This window comes from Muntiacus reevesi, chromosome X, assembly GCF_963930625.1.
Source record: "Muntiacus reevesi chromosome X, mMunRee1.1, whole genome shotgun sequence".
NCBI classification, from domain to species: domain Eukaryota; kingdom Metazoa; phylum Chordata; class Mammalia; order Artiodactyla; family Cervidae; genus Muntiacus; species Muntiacus reevesi.
In genome coordinates, this window is record NC_089271.1 from 61600321 (window position 1) to 61626141 (window position 25821).

The following is a 25821-nucleotide window of genomic DNA, read 5'->3' on the forward strand; positions in this document are numbered from 1 at the left end:
GACGGAGGTCTGTAACACTGTATGAGAGGTGGAGACCAAAACCATCCCCAAGAAAAAGAAATGCAAGAAGACAAAGTGGTTGTCTCAGGGGGCCTTACAAATAGTTGAGAAGAGAAGGGAAAGGCAAAGGAGAAAGGGAAAGATATACCCAACTGAATGCAGAGTTACAGAGAATAGCAAGGAGAGAGTAGAAAGCCTTATTGAGTGAACAAGCCAAAGAAATAGAAATCTCTTCAAAAAAATTAGATACCAAGGGAACATTTCATGCAAAGATAAACACAATAAAAGAGAGAAACAGTAAGGACATAGCAGAAGTAGAAGAGAATAAGAAGAGGTGGAAAGAATAAACAGAAGAACTACAAAAAACAGGTCTTACTGACCTGGATAAGCATGATGGTGTGTGTGGCCACTGACCTAGAGCCAGATATCTTGAAGTGTGAAATCAAGTGGGCCTTAAGAAGCATTACTATTTGGCCCAGGGCCGCGGTCCCCGGAGCCTCCTGCGGGCTTAGGGGCAGCCCAGCCGGGGCCCCAGGTGCCCATCCTGCCCGGTGCCCAAACCCACCGGAGCGCCTCAGCCCCGCCCTTTCACCCTACCGAGGCCCGCCCTGCCCCCACGCCACGGGCCCAGCACAGGACCTTCCTGAGAGAGCAGATGAGCGACAGCCAGGGACACGGACAGGCACTCGCACGCACCCATGCCAGGCAGCAATGTATTTACTGGAAATGAACTAGACATTACATTAACCAAATGAAGATATAACAATGCGTGAAGCATAGTTGGTGCAACATTTAAAAGATCACAAAATAAAAAGAAAACTCATTTTCAAAAGAAATATTGTGTCCAAGGCGAGCCCTGAACACCTTAATACAATGATAACATTGACCGTGAAGATCCAGAATAAAATTTAAACCGAAAAAAAAAAAAAAGAAGAAGCATTACTATGAATAAAGCTAGTGGAGGTGATGGAATTCCAGTTGAGCTATTTCAAGCCTAAAAGATGATGCTGCACTCAATATGTCAGCAAATTTGGAAATCTCAGCAGAGGTCACAGGACTGAAAAAGGTCAGTTTTCATTCCAATCCCAAAGAAAGGTAATACCAAAGAACGTTCAAACTACCATACAATTGTCCTCATTTTACACGGTAGCAAGGTAATGCTCAAAATCCTTCAAGCTAGGCTTCAGCAGTACATGAACCAAAAAATTCCAGATGTTCAAGCTGGATTTAGGAAAGGCAGAGGAACCAGAGATAAAATTGCCAACATCTGCTTGATCATAGAGAAAGCAAGGGAATTCCAGAAAGACACCTATTTCTGCTTCACTGACTACACTAAAGCTTTTGACTGTGAGGATCACAACAAGCTGTGGAAAATTCTTATAGAGATGGGAATACCAGATCACCTTACCTGTCTCGTGAGAAACCTGGATGCAGGTCAAGAAGCAACAGTTAGAACTAGACATGGAACAAAGGACTGGCTGAAAATTAGGAAATGAGTACATCAAGGCTGTATATTGTCACCCAGCTTACTTAACTTATATGCAGAGTACAACATGTGAAATGCCGGGCTGGATGAATCACAAACTGGAATCAAGACTGCTGGAAGAAATATCAACAATCAATCTCAGATATGCAGATCATACCACTCTAATGTCAGAAAGCAAAGAGGAACTGAAGAGGCCCTTGATGAAGGTAAAAGAGGAGAGTAAAAAGCCTGGCTTAAAACTCAGCATTCAAAAGCTAAGATCATCGCATCCAGTCCCATCACTTCATGGCAAACCAACAGGGGAAAAGTGTAAACGGTGGCAGATTTTTTTTTCTAGGGTTAAAAAAAATCACTGTGGAAGGTGACTGCAGCCATGAAATTAAGATGGTTGCTCCTTGGGAGAAAAGCTATGACAAACCTAGACACCATATTAAAACGCAGAGACATCTCTCTGCCAACAAAGGTCCATCTGTATAGTCAAAGCTATGGTTTTTCCAGTAGTCATGTACAGACGTGAGAGCTGGACCATAGAGAAGGGTGAGCACTGAAGAACTGATGCTTTTGAAGTGTGGTGCTGGAGAAGACTCTTAAGAATCCCTTGGACAAAAAAAAAAAAAAAAAGAATCCCTTGGACAGCAAGATCAAACCAGTCAATCCTAAAGGAAATCAATCCTGAATATTCGTTGGAAGGACTGATGCTGAAGCTGAAGCTCCAATACTTTGGCCACCTGATGCAAAGAACCAACTCACTGGAAAAAACCCTGATGTTGGGAAAGTCAGAGGGCAGGAGGAGAACGGGGCAAGAAAGGATGAAATGCTTGGATGGTATTACTGACTACGAATACAAGTTTGAGCAAACTCCAGGAGATAGTAAGGCACAGGGAAGCCCAATCTGCTGCAGTCCATGGTGTCACAACGAGTCAAACACAACTTAGAGACTGAATAACAACAACATTGACAGAACTAAAGGATATAACACCTCTTCCATGTTTACACTAAATTCAACCATCTTCACAGGAAAATTGAACCATCTTCACAGGAGTAATGACCATCTCACTGCATGTGCCCTTTTATGATTTAATTAAGACTTACCAAAATTTGTCTTTGAATGGCTTCTTCTGATGCATCTGGGTGTTCGCACATGTGAATCAACTTACAAGCAACATGCCGCACTGCAAAACAGTAATTCAGTAATTAGACACCCATGAACACAAAACATTCATTCTCCTTTTATATACACCTATAAAGAGAAAAGAGGAGTGAAGTAAAATCATATTTATTGTTAAAAATAGGACTTCTAAAGACCTTTTTAAAAAATCAATTATCAAAAGTAGATGACCTGAAAATTACCAAATGAATAATTTCCTTCAGTCAAACAGATATCTAATTTTCAAATTTTAATTTCTGCAAGTCTTAAATCCCAAAGACTCATATGATGCTCTTGTATGCACCATGCCAGCAGGAAAATTCTAAGGAACTGGAATCTAAAGCTATTCAACATCTGACAAAATTTCTGAATATCAGAATATTTTAAGATTATTCTCCTAAAATGTGAAACTTCCTAAATACATTACTTTCTTCAGATGAGGTAAAGTTCTTGAAGCATAACTCAGAAAATACAGATATCTTCATTGTACAGTTCATTTATCCTGAAAATAGGAAAGCTTGAATAACTATAACCTTTTTATTTGTGTGGTTTCTTTCATCATAAAACATACCCAGATTTTTAAAGATAACTCCACATATAACTGAACTAATTGCCTTGATATTTTTAAAACTCTGCAGCCATTCTATCTATGTGAATATCATTTTAACTAATATTCCAATAAAAAAGAGATTTGCCCAGCTTAAATTTCAGGGTAACTGAAGTAATCAAATTGTTATTAACCATCACAAAATGTAAAATTTATTCATTCCCTCAGCAAATTTGTTTCTGGAAAAAAACAGTAAAATAATTTCTAAACATGTATTTACATTGTCTTGCCTTTCCAGTTTTGAAAATGTTTCTTTTTTTTTCAAAGTTTACTAATTTTTCAGTATTCTCAACAACCCTACCTCTCAATTATTTCCCCTCTTCAAAGGTATCTTCGGTGCTTCCCTCTCTATTTCTTCCCCTCTACCTTCAAATATATCCATTTCCCTTCTTTGAAAAAATTCAACTAATTCTACTGTGCTTCAAGCTTCCATCTCATTTCACCTCTTCCTCTCATTGCCAAACTTTTTTTTAAATTAATTTATTTGGCTGCATCAGGTCTTAATTTGCAGCACTCAGGGTCTTGTGATTAAGGTATGTGGTCTCTCTAGTTGTGGTGCAGGCTTGTGGGATCTTAGTTCCCCGATCAGGGATCAAACCCGTGTCCCCTGCATTGCAAGGTGGTTCTTAACAAGGACCACCAGGGAAGTCTCAAAATTTCATGAAATGAATGACCTACTATCTCAATTTTATTACTGCTCCCTCTTTTGCCTAATGTCCTGCAATCTGTTAGGCTTCATTATCATTTTACTAAAGCTGCACTCACAAAGATCAGCTTTCTTGACTTCACAGCAACATTTCCCAATGATCATAACCTTTTTGAAAACTACCACTTCCTTCACCTCACTCTATCCTAGTTCAGCATGAAGCAGTGTCCCTCTGTAGGAAATGTCTTAGTCTAAGAAATTTGCTCCAGGCCTATATTCTTGATCCAGGTGTGTATAATTATCACCATTAAGCCTTCTGATCAAAAGCAACTGAGGCTAAGACAGAATGCTATTTCAGTATAAAGATATTTTCTTTGATGCTGTTGCTCTATCCTCATCTTCTAATCAGCCTGTTCTTGGCCCACTATACTATAAATATCCTGGTTAGGTGCTTGTTGACCGACTTTACACAAAACAAAGATTTTTTGTCACATCTCTAACTTTACACAAAAGATAGATTTGCATCTGCTGGCACTTGTAAATTCTTTATTTGTCCTGTTTATTTTGCTATAATCCATTCCTTTCTAAATCCTCAAGAATAATGTGCCTGGTATTTTCATTCTGGAGTCTTACCTTGTCCCTTTTACCTACTGCCTGCCATAACATGGTTTGACAACCCTATAAAGGAGTATGTACTCAATAAGTGGGTAGTGTTTATTTAACTTATATGCAGAGGCCATCATGCGAAATGCCGGGCTGGATGAAGCACAAGTTGGAATCAAGATTGCTGAGAGAAATATCAATAACCTCAGATATGCAGATGACACCACCCTTATGGCAGAAAGTGAAGAGGAACTAAAGAGTCGCCTGATGAAAATGAAAGAGGAGAGTGAAAAAGCTGGCTTAAAACTCAACATTCAAAAAACTAAGATCATGGCATCCAGTCCCATCACTCCATGACAAATAGATGGAGAAACAATGGAAACAGGGACAGACTTTATTTTCTTGGGCTCCAAAATCACTGCAGATGGTGACTGCAGTCATGAAATTAAAAGACCCTTGCTCCTTGGAAGAAAAGCTTTGACAAACCTAGACAGCATATTAAAAGGCAGAGACATTATTTTGCTGACAAATGTCCATCTAGTCAAAGCTATGGTTTTTCCAGTAGTCATGTATGGATCTGAGAGTTGGACCATAAAGAAAGCTGAGCGCCAAAGAATCAATGCTTTTGAACTGTGGTGTTGGAGAAGACTCTTGAGTCCCTTGGACTGCAAGGAGATCAAACCAGTCAGTCCTAAAGGAAATCAGTCCTGAATATTCATTGGAAGGACTGATGTTGAAGCTGGAGCTCCAATGCTTTGGCCACCTGATGTGAAGAACTGACTCATTGGAAAAGACCATGATGCTGGGCAAGACTGAAGGTGGGAGGAGAAGGGGACGACAGAGGATGAGATGGTTGGATGACATCACTGACTTGATGGACATGAGTATGAGCAAGTTCCGGGAGCTGGTGATGGACAGGGAAGCCTGACATGCTGCAGTCCATGGGGTTGCAGAGTCGGACACAACTGAGTGACTGAACTGAAGTGGATAACGAGTCTCCTCTAGAATATTTTGACTATCCCTTTTATGTCTCCAATCCTTGCTCTTTCACTTCTTTTACTTAACTGGAAGAATTAAGGTTAAAATCTCACTATTCTCTCAACACCATTCGTTCTTAAATTTTGCTGTGCATGAAAATTCCTAAGAAATTTTTTCAAAGTATAGACATGCCCAGAATTCTTCCTAAACCCCAAAATCAAAACCTCCAATGATGGGACCTCGGCATCTGTATTTGAAAAAGGCTCCACAAGGGACTCTCATTTATACGAATATTTAAGAACCACTGTTCTTTCTTTTCTCCCTCCAAGAATTCAACAACTTGTGTGGCTTCAACAATCACCTCCATGTGAATAACTATCAAATCTGTAGGCAGCCCAACCGTTTACACAAGCTCCAGTCTCACATCTCTAACTTTACAGTCACCTCAAATACAACAGATCTAAAACTAAAGTTTACAAGTCATTCCTCTACTTCTCGCTTTACTATTTCTGTCCATTGTTCCATAATCCTTCCCAATAATAAAAAATTATAGTGCCTAAGTCTTTAATGACTTTTTTGATCACATAACATAATCCAGGCACACTGAATTTGTTTTTGAGACAAGATATCTTCCAACCAATCAACATATTTTGAGAATAAAATTTTTTTAAACCAGATGCTTCCTGCACTACATCCTGTATTCCACTGAATCTTAAAAGTACTGTACACATAACAAGCACCCAAATATCTAAAAACTGCAGAGTCAGTACATTAGGAAAGGTCCTAGGGCTGCAGCTCCCACTTCATCTACCAAATCCCCACTATTGGGCAAGAAGTGAAAAACAGCCAGAGCAGTGTCCCTTGATATGCAGAATGGGAGTGTAGAATTAACCCATTTTTAAATCACACAATTTATCTGTGCAGTAGGTTTCTCCCACAGATGAATTTCCAATTCTTCCCTCCTCACAACTCCAGGATCTAAGCCTTCTAGGAGCAATGATATCAACATATATCTGAGAGTTAGAGACAGAACTGTTCTCTAAACATCTTAATAGAAGAGTGGGCTAATAAGTAAGTATATTATTGACTATACTAACCACTAAGTACCCAATACCTACACTGAAATTGTATACAGTTTGCTTTATATTCATACAGATAAATATTTAGTATTAAATTCTATTTGTTGCATACAGACAAAATTCATTTGTCTACAAAGCAAAGCACTCCAGAGATTCACCTTTTGACAGGTTGCCTCAACATATTCTTTATAATGAGGCAATATACTTTCCATAAATGCATTAACTGTCACCATCCTTGTTGGAAATCGGTAACTGTCAGCACACTAGATCCTGCCCATTTAGCTAAAGTGCTCATACTCTGCCAGGCAGTGGATCACATTTAATACACCCAAGCAGATGAATATGGTTTGGGAGTTTTTTCAGTTGTTATTCTTATTTGCTCTCACAAAAACTTCTATAATTTTCCTCAGTAACTCAGTCCAATGTTTATCAACCCACCTCATGAAGAAACTATTCTTTACAGATTTTTTTCAATCTGAATTCCTCACACAGCAACATTTTATCATTATTTTTCTTAATGGAGAAGAGAATCTACTATTTGATGGTTCTTTAGAATCCGGAAGATTCTGATCATCTCTTCTCTGGAGAAATAATCCATGTCCTTTGACATTTCTTCAAGTTCTCATTTTCCCCGCCTCATTTTTAATCATCTTTCTTGTTCAATACCAGACTATTTCTGCAGTGAAGCTTTTAAATTTCTATGAATAAAGAGCTAACCTCTGAAAAACCATAAAACCAAGGCAGGGTTTGCTCGAGAAACTACGGTCTAAGGATTGTTTTGTTTAATTTTCTTTCAACAAATATGCATCTAAGAACTGATCAAAATATTTAAACTAAAGGAACACAATCTGATGTACAATAAGAATATTCCTCATAGTATGAGTTACAAAACGTATACGTACATTTAGTTTTCTGTTCTTCATTTATCACCAAACCTATTTTCTTGGTAATTGCCCAGTTCCACAGGTTTACTGCCATTTCTTCAATCTGTGCAACAGAAACATTTTCTTAGTTAAAATACTGTCTGCTTCCAATGATATTTTCTTTCTTGCATGTTTCACATTTATGTGACTATTGTGGGTTATTTACAGGTGCTCCATAACCTAGTCTCATTTTACCTTTTCTCCCAAAAACTTACCATCAGAGTTAATTATATCACTGTCCTATCAGTACAACTTGTTCATTCCTGTCTGTGTACCTTTATTCATACAAACCAGTCAGTCCTAAAGTAAATCAACCCTGAATATTCACTGGAAGGACTGTTGCTGATGCTGAAGCTCCAATACTTTGGCCACCTGATGTGAAGAGCCAACTCACTGGAAAAGACCCTGATGCTGGGAAAGATTGAGTGCAGGAGGAGAAGGGGGCAACAAAGGATGAGATGGTTGGATGGAATCACCGATTCGTTGGACATGAATTTGAGCAAACTTCAGGAGATAGTGAAGGACAGGGGAGCCTGGCATGCTGCAGTCCATGGGGCTGGAAAGAGTAGGACACAACTTAGTGACTAAACAACAAGAAATTCATACTGTTGGCTTCACCAGATATACCTCCTCCCCTTATCTTTATGTAATTCAAATTCAAATTCAACCTCACCAAGAACATACACGAAATTTTCAACAACCACTACATTCTTCATTACCTTTCTCTTCTTTGAATCCTTGTATTCACTAAGTTTCACATAACTGAACAATTAATTATTCGTTGTATCATTTATCCTTTGTTTTTGTTGTTACTCTTATTTCCCAACTAGGCTTCTTTTTTTTTTTTTAATTTTTTATTTTTCAGTGGGTTTTGTCATACCCAACTAGGCTTCTTGATATCAAAGATCTTATCTTATCCAATTTATGTAGCACTCACACTACCTACCAAAGTGCTAAGTAAAGAATACATATTCAAATAATAAGATTCATTTTACTATGTCCTGTTCTAGGAACAAGGGAAGCAAATATTTTGGCAGCTTCTTTTGGGGTTTATCTTTTTTTCAGGTGGAACCTAGTCAACCAGATGAAAAAATGAATCAATCTCATAGCATCACAAGAATAAAATGTGTAATAAGTTGGCTTCTGGCAAGAGATCTCTAGAGACAATAGTTGATCCTGGGTGGTACTACTGCGTGAGACCAGTATGACACAGCTCAGGCCTAAATCTCCCAGTGTGCTATAGTGACTACAATAAAAGTTATATACCTACCATTCTTATCATAAACATATTGATAGCAAATGACTAAGAGGGATAATAAATGGAAAAAAAATTTAAACTCAGTTTGTGTACAATAATGGTACACAATTGTATTTCAGTTTATTAGTTTATTTTCTCCAGTGCCACTTTTTCCCCCTACGGTTTCAAATTTCCCTGATGAGCTCCCCTTTAGACAGATTATTTATTTGGCATGGCCCTCATTTCACTAACTATTCTGTAGCTAATTATCATGCTCACCTCCTTCTCTCTCACATAGTATCCCCATGCCACAACTGACCTAATGATGACTCTCACATGAAGTATTATTTGACATGTTTCATCAAAAGCACATGGAGTTAATATTTGACTCAAAATTTCCCAGAAGAACAAATGGTATTTAGGGGGAAATATAAACATCCAGAATAAAGCAACTTAAAGAAGTTGCCTTTTTGGTATTTTGGAAAGCAATTTAACAATATGTAAAAAGAGCCAAAAAATGTTCTTATCTTTTGACACAGTAATTGTTTTACTGAAATAATCTAAAATACGGAGAGGATAATCTCTGCACTTAATAGTGTTCCTCATATCATTATTCACAATAGCGAAAAATTAAGAACAATATAAATACTCAGTAATAAAGAAATATATAGATGAATTATTATAAATCTACTAGATGGAATATTATTCAGTCATTTAAGATAGTGATCATGGACTTCCCTGGTGGCCCAGTGGTTAAGACTCCACCTGCCAACACAGGGGACATAGGTTTGATTCTTGGTCCAGGAAGGGTCTACATTTCTCAGGACAACTAAGCCTGCACGCCACAACTACTAAAGTCCACACAATAAAACAATAAATACTCGAGTCACAAAACAATAAATAACTGTTATGATTCCACTTATAAAGAGGTACCTCAAGTCACAAAACTTATTTTGTGTTAGGATTCCACTTATAAGAGGTACCAAGAGTAGTCAAACTTATGGAGATAGAAAGCAGAATGGTGGTTGACAGAGTCTGGGGAAAAAGAAAATGGAGTTGTTATTTAACAGGTATAGAATTTCAGTTTTTCAAGATGAAAAAAGTTCAGGAATTGGCTGCACAATGATGTAAATGTACTTGATACTACTGAATTTTACATTTAAAAATAGTTAAGATGGTAAATTTTATTGTTTGGAAAACAATCCAGCAGTTCCTCAAAAATAAAACAGAGTTACTATATGACCAGCAAATTCACTCTTAGGTACATACCTAGAAGAAATGACAGAAACCAACAAAATTTCTGTAAAGCAATTATCCTTCAATTAAAAAATAAATTTTTTAAAATATGTAAAACCTGTACACGAATGTTCATAGCAGCATTACTTTTAAGACATTCATTCTCCTCAGATTTATATATGGATTTCATATAATCCTTATTAAAATATCAGCAGGGCTTCTTTTTACTTGGATTAATACTTTTTTTAATTAGAGGATAATTACTTAACAATATTGTGATGGTTTTTGCCATACATCAACATGAACTGGCCATAGGTATATATATGTCCCCTCCCTCTTGACCCCTCCTCCCACCTCCCTCCCCATCCCACCCCTCTAAGTTATCACAGAGCACAAGCTTTGGGTTTTCTGTGCAATACATCCAACTCCCACTGGCTATCTATTTTACATATACTAGCGTATATGTTTCAATGCTGTTCTCTCAAATCATCTCACCCTGTCCTTCCCTCACTGTGTCCAGAAGTCTATTCTTTAGACACAAACAGCAAAGTCTGTGTCTCCTTTGCTGCCCTATAAATAGGATCAACAATCTTATCTTTCTAGATTCCATATATATGCATTAATACATGATATTTGTCTTTCTCTTTCTGACTTACTTCACTCTGTATAATGGGCTCTGGGTTGATCTACCTCATTAGAACTGACTCAAATGCATTCCTTTTTATAGCTGAATAATATTCCATTATTGATGAACCGTGATGCTGGGAAAGATTGAAAGCAAAAGAAAAGGGTGGCAGAGGAAAAAAAAAAAGGGTGGCAGAGGATGAGACGGTTGGATAGCATCACCAATTCAATGGACATGAACTTGGGCAAACTCTGGGAGATAGTGAGGAACAGAGAGTGGTGGTGTGCTACAGTCCATGGAGTTGCAAAGAGTCAGAAATGACTTAGTGACTGAACAACAACAATATTCCTTTGTGTACATGTACCACAACTTCCTTATCCATTCATCTGTCAGTGGACATCTAGGTTGCTTGCATGTCCTAGATATTGTTAAATAGTGCCATATAAACATTATTTATAGCAGCCAAAAGGTATAAACAGCCCAAATGTTCATCAACAGATGAATGGATATACAAAATGTGACACAGTCAAAGAATGAAATATTATTCAGCCATAAAAGATAATGAGTTACAGATACATGCTACAACATGCAAGAACTTTGAAAACATTATGCTAAGGGAAGATCCCCTGGAAAAGGTAAAGGCTACCCACTCCAGTATTCTGGCCTGGGGGTCGCAAAGAGTCTGACACAACTGAGCAACTTGCACTTTCACGTGAAAGAAGTCAGTCCCAAAAGACCACACATTGTATAATTCCATTTATATAATATGTCCAGAACAGGCAAATCCATAGGGACAGAAAGTAGATTAGAAGCTGTCTAGAACTGGAGAAGAGAGAAGGAAACAGAGAGTGTGTTTCTTTCTGGGGTGATGAAAATGTTCTAAAGTTCACTTTGGTGGTGAGTATACAACTCTGTGAAATACTAAAAATCATTGAAATGTAGAATTGGGTAAATTATGTGGCATATGAATCATATATAAAGCTACATACGTGTGTGTGTGTGTTAGTCACGCAGTCATGTCCGACTCTTTGTGACCCCGTGGACTGTAGCTGCCAGGCTCCTCTGCCCATGGGATTCTCCATTCAATAATACTGGAGTGGGTTGCTGTGTCCTTCACATGAAAGATATTTACAATAAACTTTCTTCTCACCTTTCCATTTGTACAGTCACCTAAATGGAAGGATCTGCCCAAGGTAAACATTTTCAAAATGCTTCAGAACCTCATTTCAGAACCTCAAGGCAATTTCAAAATTAAGTGACAGACTTCCAATTAAACAGTAGGAAAAAGAATACCCTCCCCCCCAAAAAAGCACTACTTCTGAAGGTTTATATTCAACTGAGTTCCCCACTACTAGGTAGTTTCTTATTTTACTGCAAAAGGAAGGGAAAGATAATTACTATTAAGTGACTAACTACTATGTACAAGATGGGTTTAGAAAAAGCAAAGGAACCAGAGATCAAATTGCCAACATCCGTTGGATCAAACAGAAAGCAAGGGAATTTCAGAAAAACATCTTCTGCTTCATTGACTATGCTAAAGCCTTTGACTGTGTTAATCACAACTGTGGAAAATTATTAAAGAGATAGGAATACCAGACCATCTTACCTGTTTCATGAGAAACTTGGATGCAGGCGAGAAGTAACAATTACAACTGGACATGGAACAACTGACTGGTTCAAAACTGAGAAAGGAGTATGACAAGGCTATATATTATCACCCTGTTAACTTACATGCAGAGTACATCATGCAAAATGTAGGGCTGAATTAATCACAAGCTGGAATTAAGACTGCCAGGAGAAATATCAACAATCTCAGATAAGCAGATGACAACACCCTAATGGCAGAAAGAGAAAAAACTAAAGAGCCTCTTGATGAGGGTGAAAGAGGAAAGTGAAAAAGCTGGCTTAATTAAAAAAACTAAGATCATGGCATCTGGTCCCATCACTTCATGGCACGTCGAAGGGGCTCTAAAATCACTGTGGATGGTGAACACAGCCATGAAATTAGAAGATGCTTGCTCCTTGGAATAAAAGCTATATAACAAATCTCAACAGCATATTAAAAGCAGAGACATCACTTTGCCAACAAAGGTCTATATAGTCAAAGTTATGGTTTTTCCAGTAATCATGTACAGGTGTGACAGCTGGACCCAAAAAGAAGGCTGAGCGCTGAAGAACTGATGCTTTCAAACTGTGGTGCTGGAGGAGACTCTTGAGAGTCCCTTGGCCTGCAAGGAGATCAAACCAGTCAATCCTAAAGGAAACCAACCCTGAATATAATGATGCTGAAGCTGATGCTCTAGTACTTTGGCCACCTCATTCAGAGCTGACTCATTAGAAAAGGCCCTGAAAGACTGAAAGTTAAAGGAGAAGGGGGCAGGAGAGAATGAGACGGTTAGACAGCATCACAGACTCAGAGGACATGAATCTGAACAAACTCCAGGAGACAGTGAAGGACAGGGGAGCCTGGCATGCCACAGTCCATGAGTCATAAAGTCAGACACGACTTAGTGACTAAACAACAACCCAGGACCTTAAATATGTTATTTTGTTCACTATTCATAACAACGTTGGGAGGTGGGTTTTATTGTTCTCCTTTTAACATATGAGAAGAGTGAAGCCTAGAGAGGTTAAATAGCACATTATTAAATTTGAGACATTTTTCCATTGATTTCTATGTATTTAGATTTCATGTTAATCATGAAGATTGTTTGTTTATACATTAATAAAACAGTGAATCATCAAAACTTATCATAAAATTATTTTTATACCAACCTGACAATCCTGTGTGTCAGCCATAGACTCTCTATTGATATTCCCTATATCCATGAAGATTCTATCAATTGCCTCATGTGTGCTAGGTGTAACATCTCTTGCAATTAGGTTTTCAACAGCTTCTGAAATAACAACAAATGATAAAAGTGACGTGAAGTATCAACATTGGCTGAAACTAGCAAATCATTCTGAAATCTGTTCCTACAGCGTGAAGAAACTTCAATGATCCTTAGAGTAAAACTAAACTGGAGATAAAGTTTATTTTAGCTAAAGGAAGAGTACAATTTTCAAATAAATTTTCTACTTCCTGGGAGTCACTTGTTTATAACTTAATCATCATTACTCATTCTCAAAGTAAAATGCATTGACTTCACAAACAGTATTGTTATTAATAGGTCATTTTAAAACTATAAAATAGAAATTAACGTCTTCAAAACTACAAAATGTAGAAATTTTGAAGGGAGACTTAGATATATGCCCTGTAAAACTGAGATACTATTAATACATTCAAGCAGACATACTCTGAAGTCTTGACCCTACTTTCTGAGAAAAAAATGACATGCTCATTTAGGAACATTAACCAGTTACTGAATCTGTAGAAATGTTCACCATTTTCTAAACAGACTTGAGCTCCAGACTCCATATGGCTGAACCTGATTAAGCCACAGAATTCCTAAAAACTAAAACATAACGGATAACCATAATTGATGCCTTTCACATTATCAAAAGTGAAGTTTTTCCAAGCTCATGTAACAGAGGTCTCCATAACCAACATGTCTCTAATCTCTTGCATTGCTTCTGAGCATTAATAATATTAATAAAAGCACCTTCTGGAATATTTTTAATCTGCTACAATAAACAGATTTTTAACCTGTTACAATAAACAATAAATCTTCTAAATGAAATTCTTTGTTAAATATCAAAAAATAGATTCACATGGCCACTTCACAAAGCAAATTATTTTCAAATATACTCAAATATATTTTAAAGCTCACAGAATCTTTAGAACCCTGCATGATCAGAGATTTTAGGGAAAACATACATTATATACATTTCACAGGCCTCAAGTAATGATACATATGAAAATAAAAACCTCTAGCTTCCTTACTCCCATAAAGCAGTTAATAAGACTAATATTAAAATTTTTGATTCATCTAAGATTAGGCAACCATTGTGCCTTGCTCAAAATACTGATAACAGATTTAGGAAAGTTTAGAATGGAAGAAAATATTTGCAAATCATATATCTGATAAGGGCTTGATATCCAAAACATATAAAGAAATCAGACAACTTAATGGCAAAAAATCCAACTTAGGAAACACAGTGAAGACTACTAGGTACATGAAGAAAAGAAGCTCAACATCATTACTCATCAAAGAAATACAAATGAAAACCGCAATGAGATATCACCTCACACCTGTTAGAATGGCCATCATAAAAAGATAAGCAATAAGAAGTTTCGGCAGGAATCTAGAGAAAAGGGATGCCTCAGCACTGTCAGTGGAAATGTAAATTGGTGCAGTCACTATGGAAAACAGTAAAGTTGCTCAAAAAATTAAAAACAGAACTACCATATGATTCTACTTCAAGGTATTTATCTGAAGAAAATTAAAAAACTAACTTGAAAAGATATGTGCAAACTCATGATCACTGCAGAACTATTTACAATAGCTAAGACGTGGAAGAGAAGATTCTACACATGGACATCACCAGATGGTCAACACCAAAATCAGACTGATTATATCCTTTGCAGCCAGAGATGGAGAAGCTCTATACAGTCAGCAAAAACAAGACTGGGAGCTGACTGTGGCTCAGATCATGAACTGCTTATTGCCAAATTCAGACTTAAATTGAAGAAAGTGGGGAAAACCCCTAGACCATTCAGGTATGACCTAAGTCAAATCCCTTATGACTACACAGTGGAAGTGAGAAATCGATTTAAGGGTCTAGATCTGATAGACAGAGTGCCTGATGATCTATGGACAGAGGTTTGTGATATTGTACAAGAGAGAAGGAGCAACACCATCCCCAAGAAAAAGAAATGTAAAAAAGCAAAATGGCTGTCTGAAGAGGCCTTACAAATAGCTGTGAAAAGAAGAGAAGCAAAATGCTAAGGAGAAAAGAAAAGATATACCCATTTGAATGCAGAGTTCCAAAGACTAGCAAGGAGAGATAAGAAAGCCTTCCTCATTTCCTGATCTGGCTGTAATGTCAACGCCAGATCCAGGTCCTTGGAAGAGTTAATAATGATAGTAAAGAAGTAGTTGTGTCCGAAAAAAAAAAGAAAGCCTTCCTCAGTGATCAATGCAAAGAAATAGAGGAAAACAATAGAATGGGAAAGACTAGAGATCTCAAGAAAATTAGAGATACCAAGGGAACATTTCATGCAAAGATGGGCTCAAAAAAAGGACAGAAATCGTATGGACCTAACAGAAGCAGAAGACATTAAGAAGTGGCAAGAATACACAGAAGAACTGTCCAAAAAAGATCTTCACGACCCAGATAATCACGAAGGTGTGATCACTCACACTCGCCTAGAGCCAGACATCCTGGAATGTGAAGTAAGGTGGGCCTTAGGAAGCATCACTATGAACAAAGCTAGTGGAGGTGATGGAATTCCAGTTGAGCTATTTCAAATCCTGAAAGATGATGCTGTGAAAGTGCTGCACTCAATATGTCAGCAAATTTGGAAAACTCAGCAGTGGCCACAGGACTGGAAAAAGTTTTCATTCCAACCCCAAAGATAATGCCAAAGAATGCTCAAACTACCTCACAATTGCACTCATCTCACATGCTAGTAAAGTAATGCTCAAAATTCTCCAAGCCAGGCTTCAGCAATATGTGAACCATGAACTTCCAGATATTCAAACTGGTTTTAGAAAAGGCAGAGGAACCAGAGATCAGATTGCCAACATCTGCTAGATCATTGAAAAAGCAAGAGAGTTCCAGAAAAACATCTATTTCTGTTTTATTGACTATGCCAAAGCCTTTGACTGTGTGGATCACAATAAACTGTGGAAAATTCTGAAAGAGCTGGGAATAGTAGACCACCTGACGTGCCTCTTGAGAAACCTGTATGCAGGTCAGGAAGCAAAAGTTAGAACTGGACATGGAACAACAGACTGGTTCCAAATAGGAAAAGGACTACATCAAGGCTGGATATTGTCACCCTGCTTATTTAACTTGTATGCAGAGTACACCATGAGAAACGCTGGGCTGGAAGAAGCACAAGCTGGAATAAAAATTGCCGGGAGAAACATCAATAACCTCAAACATGCAGATGATACCACCCTTATGGCAGAAAATGAAGAACTAAAGAGCCTCTTGATGAAAGTGAAAGAAGAGAGTGAAAAAGTTGGCTTAAAGCTTAACATTCAGAAAACTAAGATCATGGCATCCGGTCCCATCACTTCATGGGAAATAGATGGGGAAACAGTGGAAACAGTGTCAGACTTTATTTTTTTGGGCTCCAAAATCACTGCAGACGGTGATTGCAGCCATGAAATTAAAAGACGCTTGCTCCTTGGAAGGAAAGTTATGACCAACCTAGACAGCATATTAAAGAGCAGAGACATTACTTTGCCAACAAAGGTCCTTCTAGTTAAGGCTATGGTTTTTCCAGTAGTCATGTATGGATGTGAAAGTTGGACTATAAAGAAAGCTGAACCCAAAGAATTGATGCTTTTGAACTGTGGTATTGGAGAAGACTCTTGAGAGTCCCTTGGGCTGCAGAGAGATCAAACCAGTCCATCCTAAAGGAGATCAGTCCTGGGTGTTCATTGGAGGGACTGATGTTGAAGCTGAAACTCCCAATACTTTGGCCACCTGATGCAGAGAGCTGATTCACTTGAAAAGACCCTGATGTTGGAAAAGATTGAGGGCAGGACGAGAAGGGGATGACAGAAGATGAGATGGCTGGATGGCATCACCGACACAATGGACATGGGTTTGGGTGGACTCTGGGAATTGGTGATGGACAGGGAGGCCTGGCGTGCTGTGGTTCATGAGGTCGCAAAGAGTCAGACATGACTGAGCGACTGAACTGAACTGAAGACGTGGAAAGAACCTAAGTGCCCATCGATGGATGAATGAATAAAGAAAAAGTGGTAAATATATACAACAGAATGCTATTCAGCCATAAAGGAATGAAATCTTGCCATCTGCAACATGGATGGGTGTTATGCTAAGTGAAACAAGTCGGAGAAAGACCAATACTATATGATCTCACTGATACATAGAGACATTAAAAAGATAAAGCCCATAGATACAGGAAATAGATTGATGGTTGCCAGCAGGAGGCAGAGGGTGGGCCAAATGGGTAAAGGAAATCAAAAGATACAAACTTTCAGTTATAAAATAAATAGGTCATAGGAATGTGATGTATAGCATAACAACTATTGTATATTTTTAAATTGCTAAGATTAAAAAACTGCTAAGAATAAATCTTAAAATTTATCAGCACAAGAAAAAATTTCTAACTATGTATAGTGATGGATGTTAAATTAGACTTCTTGTTCTGATCATTTTGTAATATATGCAAATATTGAATCATTATGTTGCACACTTGAAAGCAACATAATGTTGTATGCCAATTATACCACAATTTTTTAAAAATTAGGAAAAATTTTAAGTGTTTTAAAAAAATCCAAATATCATTTAGAAAGATTTCTTAAAATGTTTTTGAAAAGAAAAAAACCATTATCGTGGGGTATCTGGCACTGGAGCTTGCTGGCTCTTGGGTGGAGCTTGGTCTCAGTGTAGGTATGGAGTAGAGAACAATATTCCCTGGGGTCAGGAATTCTATGATAGTCCAAAATTCTGGAGTTGAGCCTCCTGCCTCTGGGTTTCAATCCCAACCTCTGACAATAGCATCAAGACTTCTCTGTCCACACAATGCAGAAGACAAAACCCTTAGGTTAATGGTGAAACAACTCTCCACAGCCAGGACCACCCAAAGAGATTCACAGAGTTATATAGAGAAGAGGGAGGAAGGAGATAGAGGGGACCAGGAGGAGAAAAGGGAGAGTAGTCAAAAGGGGAAAAAAAAGGCAATCAAGCCAGTAATGAAATCCCTATGTGAAAATGGATATTAGAAATTAAACTCTTAAAGGTACAAAATTAGTAACAAAAGATCAAAAAGCAAAAATTAAAAACCTAGAATAAAAATTGGACTCTTAACAGCACAATATAAAAGAACGTAAATTGAACATAAAGAACCATATTAGGATAGTATGAGGGAAAAAAGAAAAAGAGGATGGGGAAGAAAGTTTAAAAAAGAGGAAAAAATAAGAATAAAAAATAAAAAGAAATAATAAACTTTAAAAAAATAATAGTAAGATAGACAAATATATCTAGGAATTTCTCTGGAGCTGTTGTAGGCAGTGTGGGGTCATTTCAGTGTCAGATAATCCCTTGTTCCAGCTTGTACTTGTTCTCAAAGTCAACAGTTGCCCCTCAAATGCAGTCTCAGCATAACTGCAGGATTTTAGTCTGTTGCACCTGCCACTTCTGGGGCAGTTCCCCCTTCTTTTCTTTGCTTAGGTTGGCCTCCTCTGCTTGCAAGTCTCTTCAGTGTCTAATTTCTGCCCTGACATGAGCAGACAAAAGTGGTCACTTATCCAGATATACTTGCTCAGTTGTGCTGTGGTAAGGGATACTGCAAACAAACATTGCTGAGATGTGTGGGGTGAATGTGCTCACAGTGGATGGACCACACGGGAGCTGCCACAGCCCAAGGTGGCATGCATTTCCCAGGTTCAAGCCACTGGAGCTAATCACTGAATATAGTAAAATCACAGGATATAAAATTAATACACAGAAATCCCTTGTATTCCTGTACGCTAACAATGAAAAAAATTAGAAAGAGAAATTAAGGAAACAATACCATTCACCACTGCAATGAAAAGAATAAAATACTTAGGAATAAACTTCCCTAAAGAAACAAAAGACCTGTATACAGAAAACTATAAAACACTGATGAAAGAAATGACAGATGACACAATAGATGGAGAAATACACCATGTTCTTGGATTCAAAGAATCAATATAGTGAAAATGAGTATACTACCCAAAGCAATCCACAGATTCAATGCAATCCCTATCAAACTACCAACATCACAGAACTAGAACAAATATTTTCACAATTTGTATGGAAACACAAAAGTCCCCAAATAGTCAAAGCAATCTTGAGAAGAAAGAATGGAACTGGAGAAATCAACCTGCCTGACTTAAGACTATACTACAAAGCTACAATCATCAAGAAAGTATGATACTGGCACAAAGACAGAAATATAAATCAATGGACCAAAATACAAAGTCCAGAGATAAATCCACGCACCTATGGACACCTTATCATTGACAAATGAGGCAAAAATAGACAGTGGAGAAAATACAGTCTCTTCAACAAGTGGTGCTTGGAAAACTGGTCAACTACGTGTAAAAGAATGAAAGAACACTTTCTAACATCATACACAAAAATAAACTCAAAATGGGTTAAAGACCTAAATGTAAGACCAGAAATTATAAAACTCTTAGAGAAAAACATAGAACATTCTCCAACATAAATCACAGCAAGATCCTCTACGACTCACCTGCCAGAGCAATGGAAATAAAAACAAAAATAAACAAATGGGATCTAGTTAAACTTAAAAGCTTTTGCACAACAAAGGAAACTATAAGCAAGGTAAAAAGACAGCCCTCGGAATGGGAGAAAATAATAGCAAAGGAAACAAATGACAAAGAATTATTTTCCAGAATATACAAGCAGTCCATGCAGCTCAGTATCAGAAAAAAGAACACCCCAATCAAAAAGTGGGCAAAAGACCTAAACAGACATTTCTCCAAAGAAGACATACAAATGACTAATAAACACATGAAAAGATGTTCAACAATACTCAATTCAGAGAAATGCAACTCAAAACCAGAATAAGGTATCATCTCACACCAGTCAGAATGACCATCATCAAAAAGTCTACAACCAATAAATCCTGGAGAGGATGTGGAGAAAAGGGAAGCCTCTTACACTGTTGGTGGGAATGCAAACTGGTACAGTTACTATGGAGAACAGTGTGGAGATTCCTTAAAACACTGGTACTAGAGCTTGCCATACGACCCAGTAAACCCACTGCTGGGCATATGGAGGAAACCAGAATTGAAAGAGACACATGTACCCCAATATTCATTGCAGCACTATTTACAATAGCTAGGACATGGAAGCAACCAAGATTCCATCAGCAGATGAATGGATAAAGAAGTTATGGTACATATATTCAATGGGATATTACGCAGCTATAAAAATGAAACACATTTGAGTCAGTTCTAATGAGGTGGATAAACCTGGAGCCTATTATATAGAATGAAGTTAAATCAGAAAGAGAAAGATAAATACAGTATATTAATGCATATATATGGAATTTAGAAAGATGGTATCAATGATCCTACATGCAGGTCAGCAAAGGAGACACAGATGTAAAGAACAGACTTTGGACTCAGTGGGAGAAGGCGAGGGTGGGATGAGTTGAGAGAATAGCACTGAAACATGTATATTACCATATTTAAAATAGATGACCAATGCAAGTTCGATGCATGAAGCAGGGTACCCAAAGCCAGGGCTCTGGGACAACCAAGAGAGATACAGTGGGGAGAGAAGAGGGAGGGAGTTTCAGGAGGAGGACACATGTATACCTATGGCCAATTCATGTTGATGTATTATGGCAAAAACCATCACAATATTGTAAAATACTTATCCTCCAATTAAAATAAATAAACTAATTTAAAACTAACTAAAAAAAAGAAAAAAAAACAATATAAAACTTTTAAATTTGACTTCATTTTTTTTTAATCCAAAGATATTTTATTAGAATACCAATTATAACTCCTAGTTACATAGTATATGAGACTGGGATTTTGACTTGTGAATGTTCTCTTAATGTTTTATATAATTCATTCTTTGTCAAAATAATCTGATCCTTTCAAAACGTATTTTCAGTGTCATTCAGTTGAGCAACTTGACTGACACCAGCTGAGGCAATGACAGCACTGCAGTTCTTTAGGATAAAATGCAGTCAGCAAAGCTGAGTAATAGAGATCACATAGCTGAATGGTTGAGAGTTACACTATGAAGGAGAGACTTTCTTCTGGGAGAAGTTCAGAAAAAAGCTTCTATAAATACAGCCTATTCCTGAGATGTGAAGACAACATCCTGTATTAAGGTTATATCAAGCAAGATTGTACATTTTGAAAGAAAATGATTAAATTATCTTCCTGGCTACTGAAATAAACTATGATTTACAATATGATTTCAGTTAATTTAAATGAGATTCATCCTAGTTAACACTGGGGAGTCACTCTATTGAGGCAGCTGCATTAATCTGTACCAATTAATTCTAATTAGGTAGACAGCATTTTAGGTACAGTATGGGGAAAATTTCTCTGTCCTTGAGGGTGGGAGCTTCTGTTACAACATGGAAAAAAATCTATCAACAGTCCTGCCAAGTCTCTCCCCGTGACCTCCATCAACTCAACCAGTCATTCAAAAGCCAAAGCAGTTCAAAGACTTTCCAGGGACAAGATTTTATCCAAATCACAATAATTATCTGCAAATGCTTCAGTGAGAAAAGGACAAAAAATGACAATAAAGTTAACATTTGCCTAGTGCTTTATATAGTCTCTCAGCTTTTTCATATGCATTCTCATTTAATCATCAGTGTACTCTGTAAGGGAGATTATTTAAGAACTTTCTTCTTTTTTAATATTTATTTATTTGGCTGGGTCTTAGTTGCAGCACACAGACTCTCTAGTTGTGGTATACCAGTTCTCTAATTGCAGCATGCAGGCTTAGTTGCTCCTTGGCATGTGGGATCTTAGTTCCTTGTCCAAGGCTCAAACCCACATCCCCTGCACTGCAAAGTGGATTTTTAACCACTGGACCACTGGGGCAGTCCTGGAATATACTTTTATTTCATGAGATACAGGCACTGAGATTTAACAAAGCATAGAAACTTCTTAAAACTGACAGAAAGAGGAAGTAGTAAACTAGGACTTGAACTGAGGCTTTCTAACATGAAATCCTGTACTTTCCACTATACTAGGCCTATTGAGAAAGGTCTGAAAGAACTGACTTGCCAGGACTCTGAGACAACTAAAAAATAGTAATGAGAATAAATGAGCCAACACTATTCAGAGTACTACACTACAATTCTGTTGTGGGCTAAGAAAATCTCCCAGCAGAGGCTGGTTTTAATGAGGACAGTCAAAATGTCCAAAACAGTGTCAAGGGGGCATGGCAAAAAAATTGGACAAACAGGTTAGTGATGGACAAAATCACACTGCAAATCATACTGCCTATATTATGGTCAGAGAGACAATCATTTTTCTTACACAATGTTCCAGGAGGACCCAACTGATGAACTGGGTATGGCACAACAGAATCCAATCAGTAAATCATAATGCCTAAGTCACATGAAACTGCATGCACCACAGTTTTAAGAGAATTATTCACAGCAGTGTATTGTAGTTCTGAACAGAACCTTCATCCTTGAGAGCAACTAGGAAAGGATACAGGGCAGGCTAACTCCATGAAAATCATGACAGTCACAAATGATAAAGCTCAACAGGTGCCTAAAGTATACCCATAGCATGTTAAATATCAAATCTGATGGCCACTATGACTTCATTCCAAAACAACCTCTTCCCTACTTCATAATACTGTTATTCTTTCTTGCTCCAGACAGAACTGGCTCAGGGACTGGAGCAAACTTAAGCCTGGGTTCATCAGGAGATAAAGGTACATAAAATTTTAGAGGACAACTGGCTGGGGAGCAGGGAGGGTAAAAAGGCAAGAGATAACTAGATCATGCTAATCAAAAAAGGAATTTCCAACTTGCTTCTGGTGAGGAAATACATGCAGTCTCATCCAGGGCACTAAACTTTAGAGACTAAAGGGTAGAATTATACTTACTCTGAACAAACTATAGCAGTAGGAGGAATATCTCAAAAAGCCAACTCAGTCCTCTCAATCAAATGCACGTTGTATAAATGTTTCAATGAATTTGGTATTTTATTTCTTTCACACTCCTATAAAATGGAAGGTCAAAAACCAAACTCAACTTGCCAATTCATCCAATCCTACCCCTAAGTATCTGTATAGATTTACAAAGTCTCTGTATAAGTTTTACTCTCATTATATCCTCTTACCCATTGTAGCTGAGCCCTGTTGCTCTTGACTGAGTCTTTTATTCAGCTGAGATCTGGTTTGTTTTAGTTACCACCGTACCAAAGGCTGTTTCTAAGTACTTATTTAATTAACTTTTGTTTACATAGTGTTAACAATACACTAGGCACTGAAGACAGACTTATCTAAGCCACTTGCCCAGTAGATTCACATCTAAATCAGACCAGAAATAATAATACATGGAAAGGCTGGGGATGCAATAAGTAGACTATAACAACACAGTTGGAAGGTTAAAATGGGTTAGCTAAGCTGAGTGTATTAAAGTAACTCTTACCAATACTATACTTTCAGGGATCATTTCTATAGTTCGTTACTAGAGAAGTTTCTCTGATCATGTAAAGCAACTCTTACCAAAGAGGTCTTTGAAGGAAGAAAAATGTCTAAGTTGATTCAACTGTCTCTTTGGTTTCTTACCTCTACACTATTGTAAACTACACACAATATACATAAAATAAAACTTGCCTGCAAAAGAGGTCAAATATTTAATGAAATCAAATGAATGATGGTTAATTTTCCACACAAGATATCTTTAGTCTTTCCATTCCTAACAGAATGGCCTAGTTATTTAGAGGATTGCTAAGCAAAATGTCATAAACAATTAAGCATCATATGAACTGCCTTTGATGGTGATGGAGTAACACAGGAAAGTCTTATCTGAGCCCATGTGCATTTCCAAATCATCATGAGAAATATACAGTATCATCCCTGGTGACAGTATTGCATCTCTGTGGGCCATATGAATGAAATAGACATGTTTAATTCAATAAACATTTAATGATAATCAAGTATTTTGTTAAACAGACCAAGAATAATGTAAACAAGACACGGTTCCCTCCCCGAAGAGCTTAAACACATTTCCACTCAAGATATGTGTATATACAGGTACCTACCAACCAGCTATTTAGAGCTGTAAGTCATCTTAAAATTCTACTAACACACTCTAATTTTATAATTAAGTTATAATTTTATAATTAATTGACCTATCAATAATTGATTTTATAATTGATACAGAGAAGTTAATTGATAATTTTATAATTGATAAAGAAGTCCAAGATAAAAGCTATTAGTAGCACAGCATGAACAAAATCCACAACTGTACTTCCTGCTTTGGCTGGTGTCTATGACTCCTTGTAAAATTTAATACAACAAACATTCATTGAATGCTTAATATTAGGCACATACTAAGCATCATCCTATTGGGCTTCCCTTGTGGTTCAGCTGTTAAAGAATCCGCCTGCAATGCAGGAGACCTGGGTTCGATCCCTGGGTTGGGAAGATCCCCTGGAGAATGGAAAGGCTACCCACTCCAGTATTCTGGCCTGGAGAATTCCATGGACTATATAGTCCATGTGATCGCCAAGAGTCGGACACGACTGAGCAACTTTCACTTCACTCAAGCATCCTGTTAGGAATACAAAGATGAGTGAAACTCTACACTGTCAAGAGAAATTAAAAGGAGAAAACTTACAATATAAAATAAGTGCTGTGAGTTCAAGATGCTATGGGAGTATAAAGGAAAAATTAAGTAACTACCCATTTGAGAGTTGGGATATAGGTATGGCAGGATAAGACTTCACTGAGGTGCTATCTAAGGTGGGTCCGGAAGGATCACTTAGAGATTGCCAGGCAACATACCAAACGTAGGGAGAAATATACAGGTGTAGAAAGCTCAATGGGTTCAAATAATCATAAGCGATTATGTATGGCTAGAGAAAAAAGTAAAGAAAGGTTACAGAAAACACAATTAGAAAGGTATATAGGGACCAGAACTTGAAACACATTGTATGGCATATTAACAAAATTCAATGCTGTTAGTTATACCATCTCTTTATTTCATAAACTATATTATTTCTACCTAATATGCACATGCCAGGTGACTCCAACAAGAGTATCAACAAGGTTTCTGCACAGGCCATATAGAAGCTGTGCTCATGACACATGGCACTCTCTTGGGACATATCCTAATAACTCTGTCATTCCTAATCTGAGGATCCTATTGTGGCATTAAAAGGAATGGGAACAAATAGTTCAGGGAGGCTTTCAAATGAATCAAGTCCTCTGAGATTCAATGAAAGTCAATTATCTTAAGTGAGTTCTCCTACTAAAATTTTCAGTCTAGATCTGCAGTCTAAAATATTTCAGTAATTTTGGATACTGATTATATACTGAAATAATATTTTAGATATGTGGGGCTAAAAACATGACATCAAAATTATTACTGTATTATTTAAAATAACTACCTGTTTCTG

The 25821-nt window shown here is 37.4% G+C and overlaps 1 protein-coding gene and 1 pseudogene across 1 annotated transcript in view; one reads left to right on the top strand and one right to left on the bottom strand.

Annotated features, from left to right (window-relative positions):
• Nucleotides 1-25821, bottom strand: part of TEX11 (testis expressed 11) — a 254826-nt gene that overhangs the window by 218241 nt on the left and 10764 nt on the right. The window contains exons 3-5 of the mRNA XM_065915873.1: nt 13343-13464; nt 7449-7533; nt 2579-2658 (exon numbers count right to left, since the gene is read on the bottom strand). Of these exons, the coding sequence (XP_065771945.1) occupies nt 2579-2658; nt 7449-7533; nt 13343-13464 (287 nt within the window). The remainder of the gene's footprint in view (nt 1-2578; nt 2659-7448; nt 7534-13342; nt 13465-25821) is intronic.
• LOC136155009 (small nucleolar RNA U3) lies at nt 23848-23938 on the top strand (annotated as a pseudogene).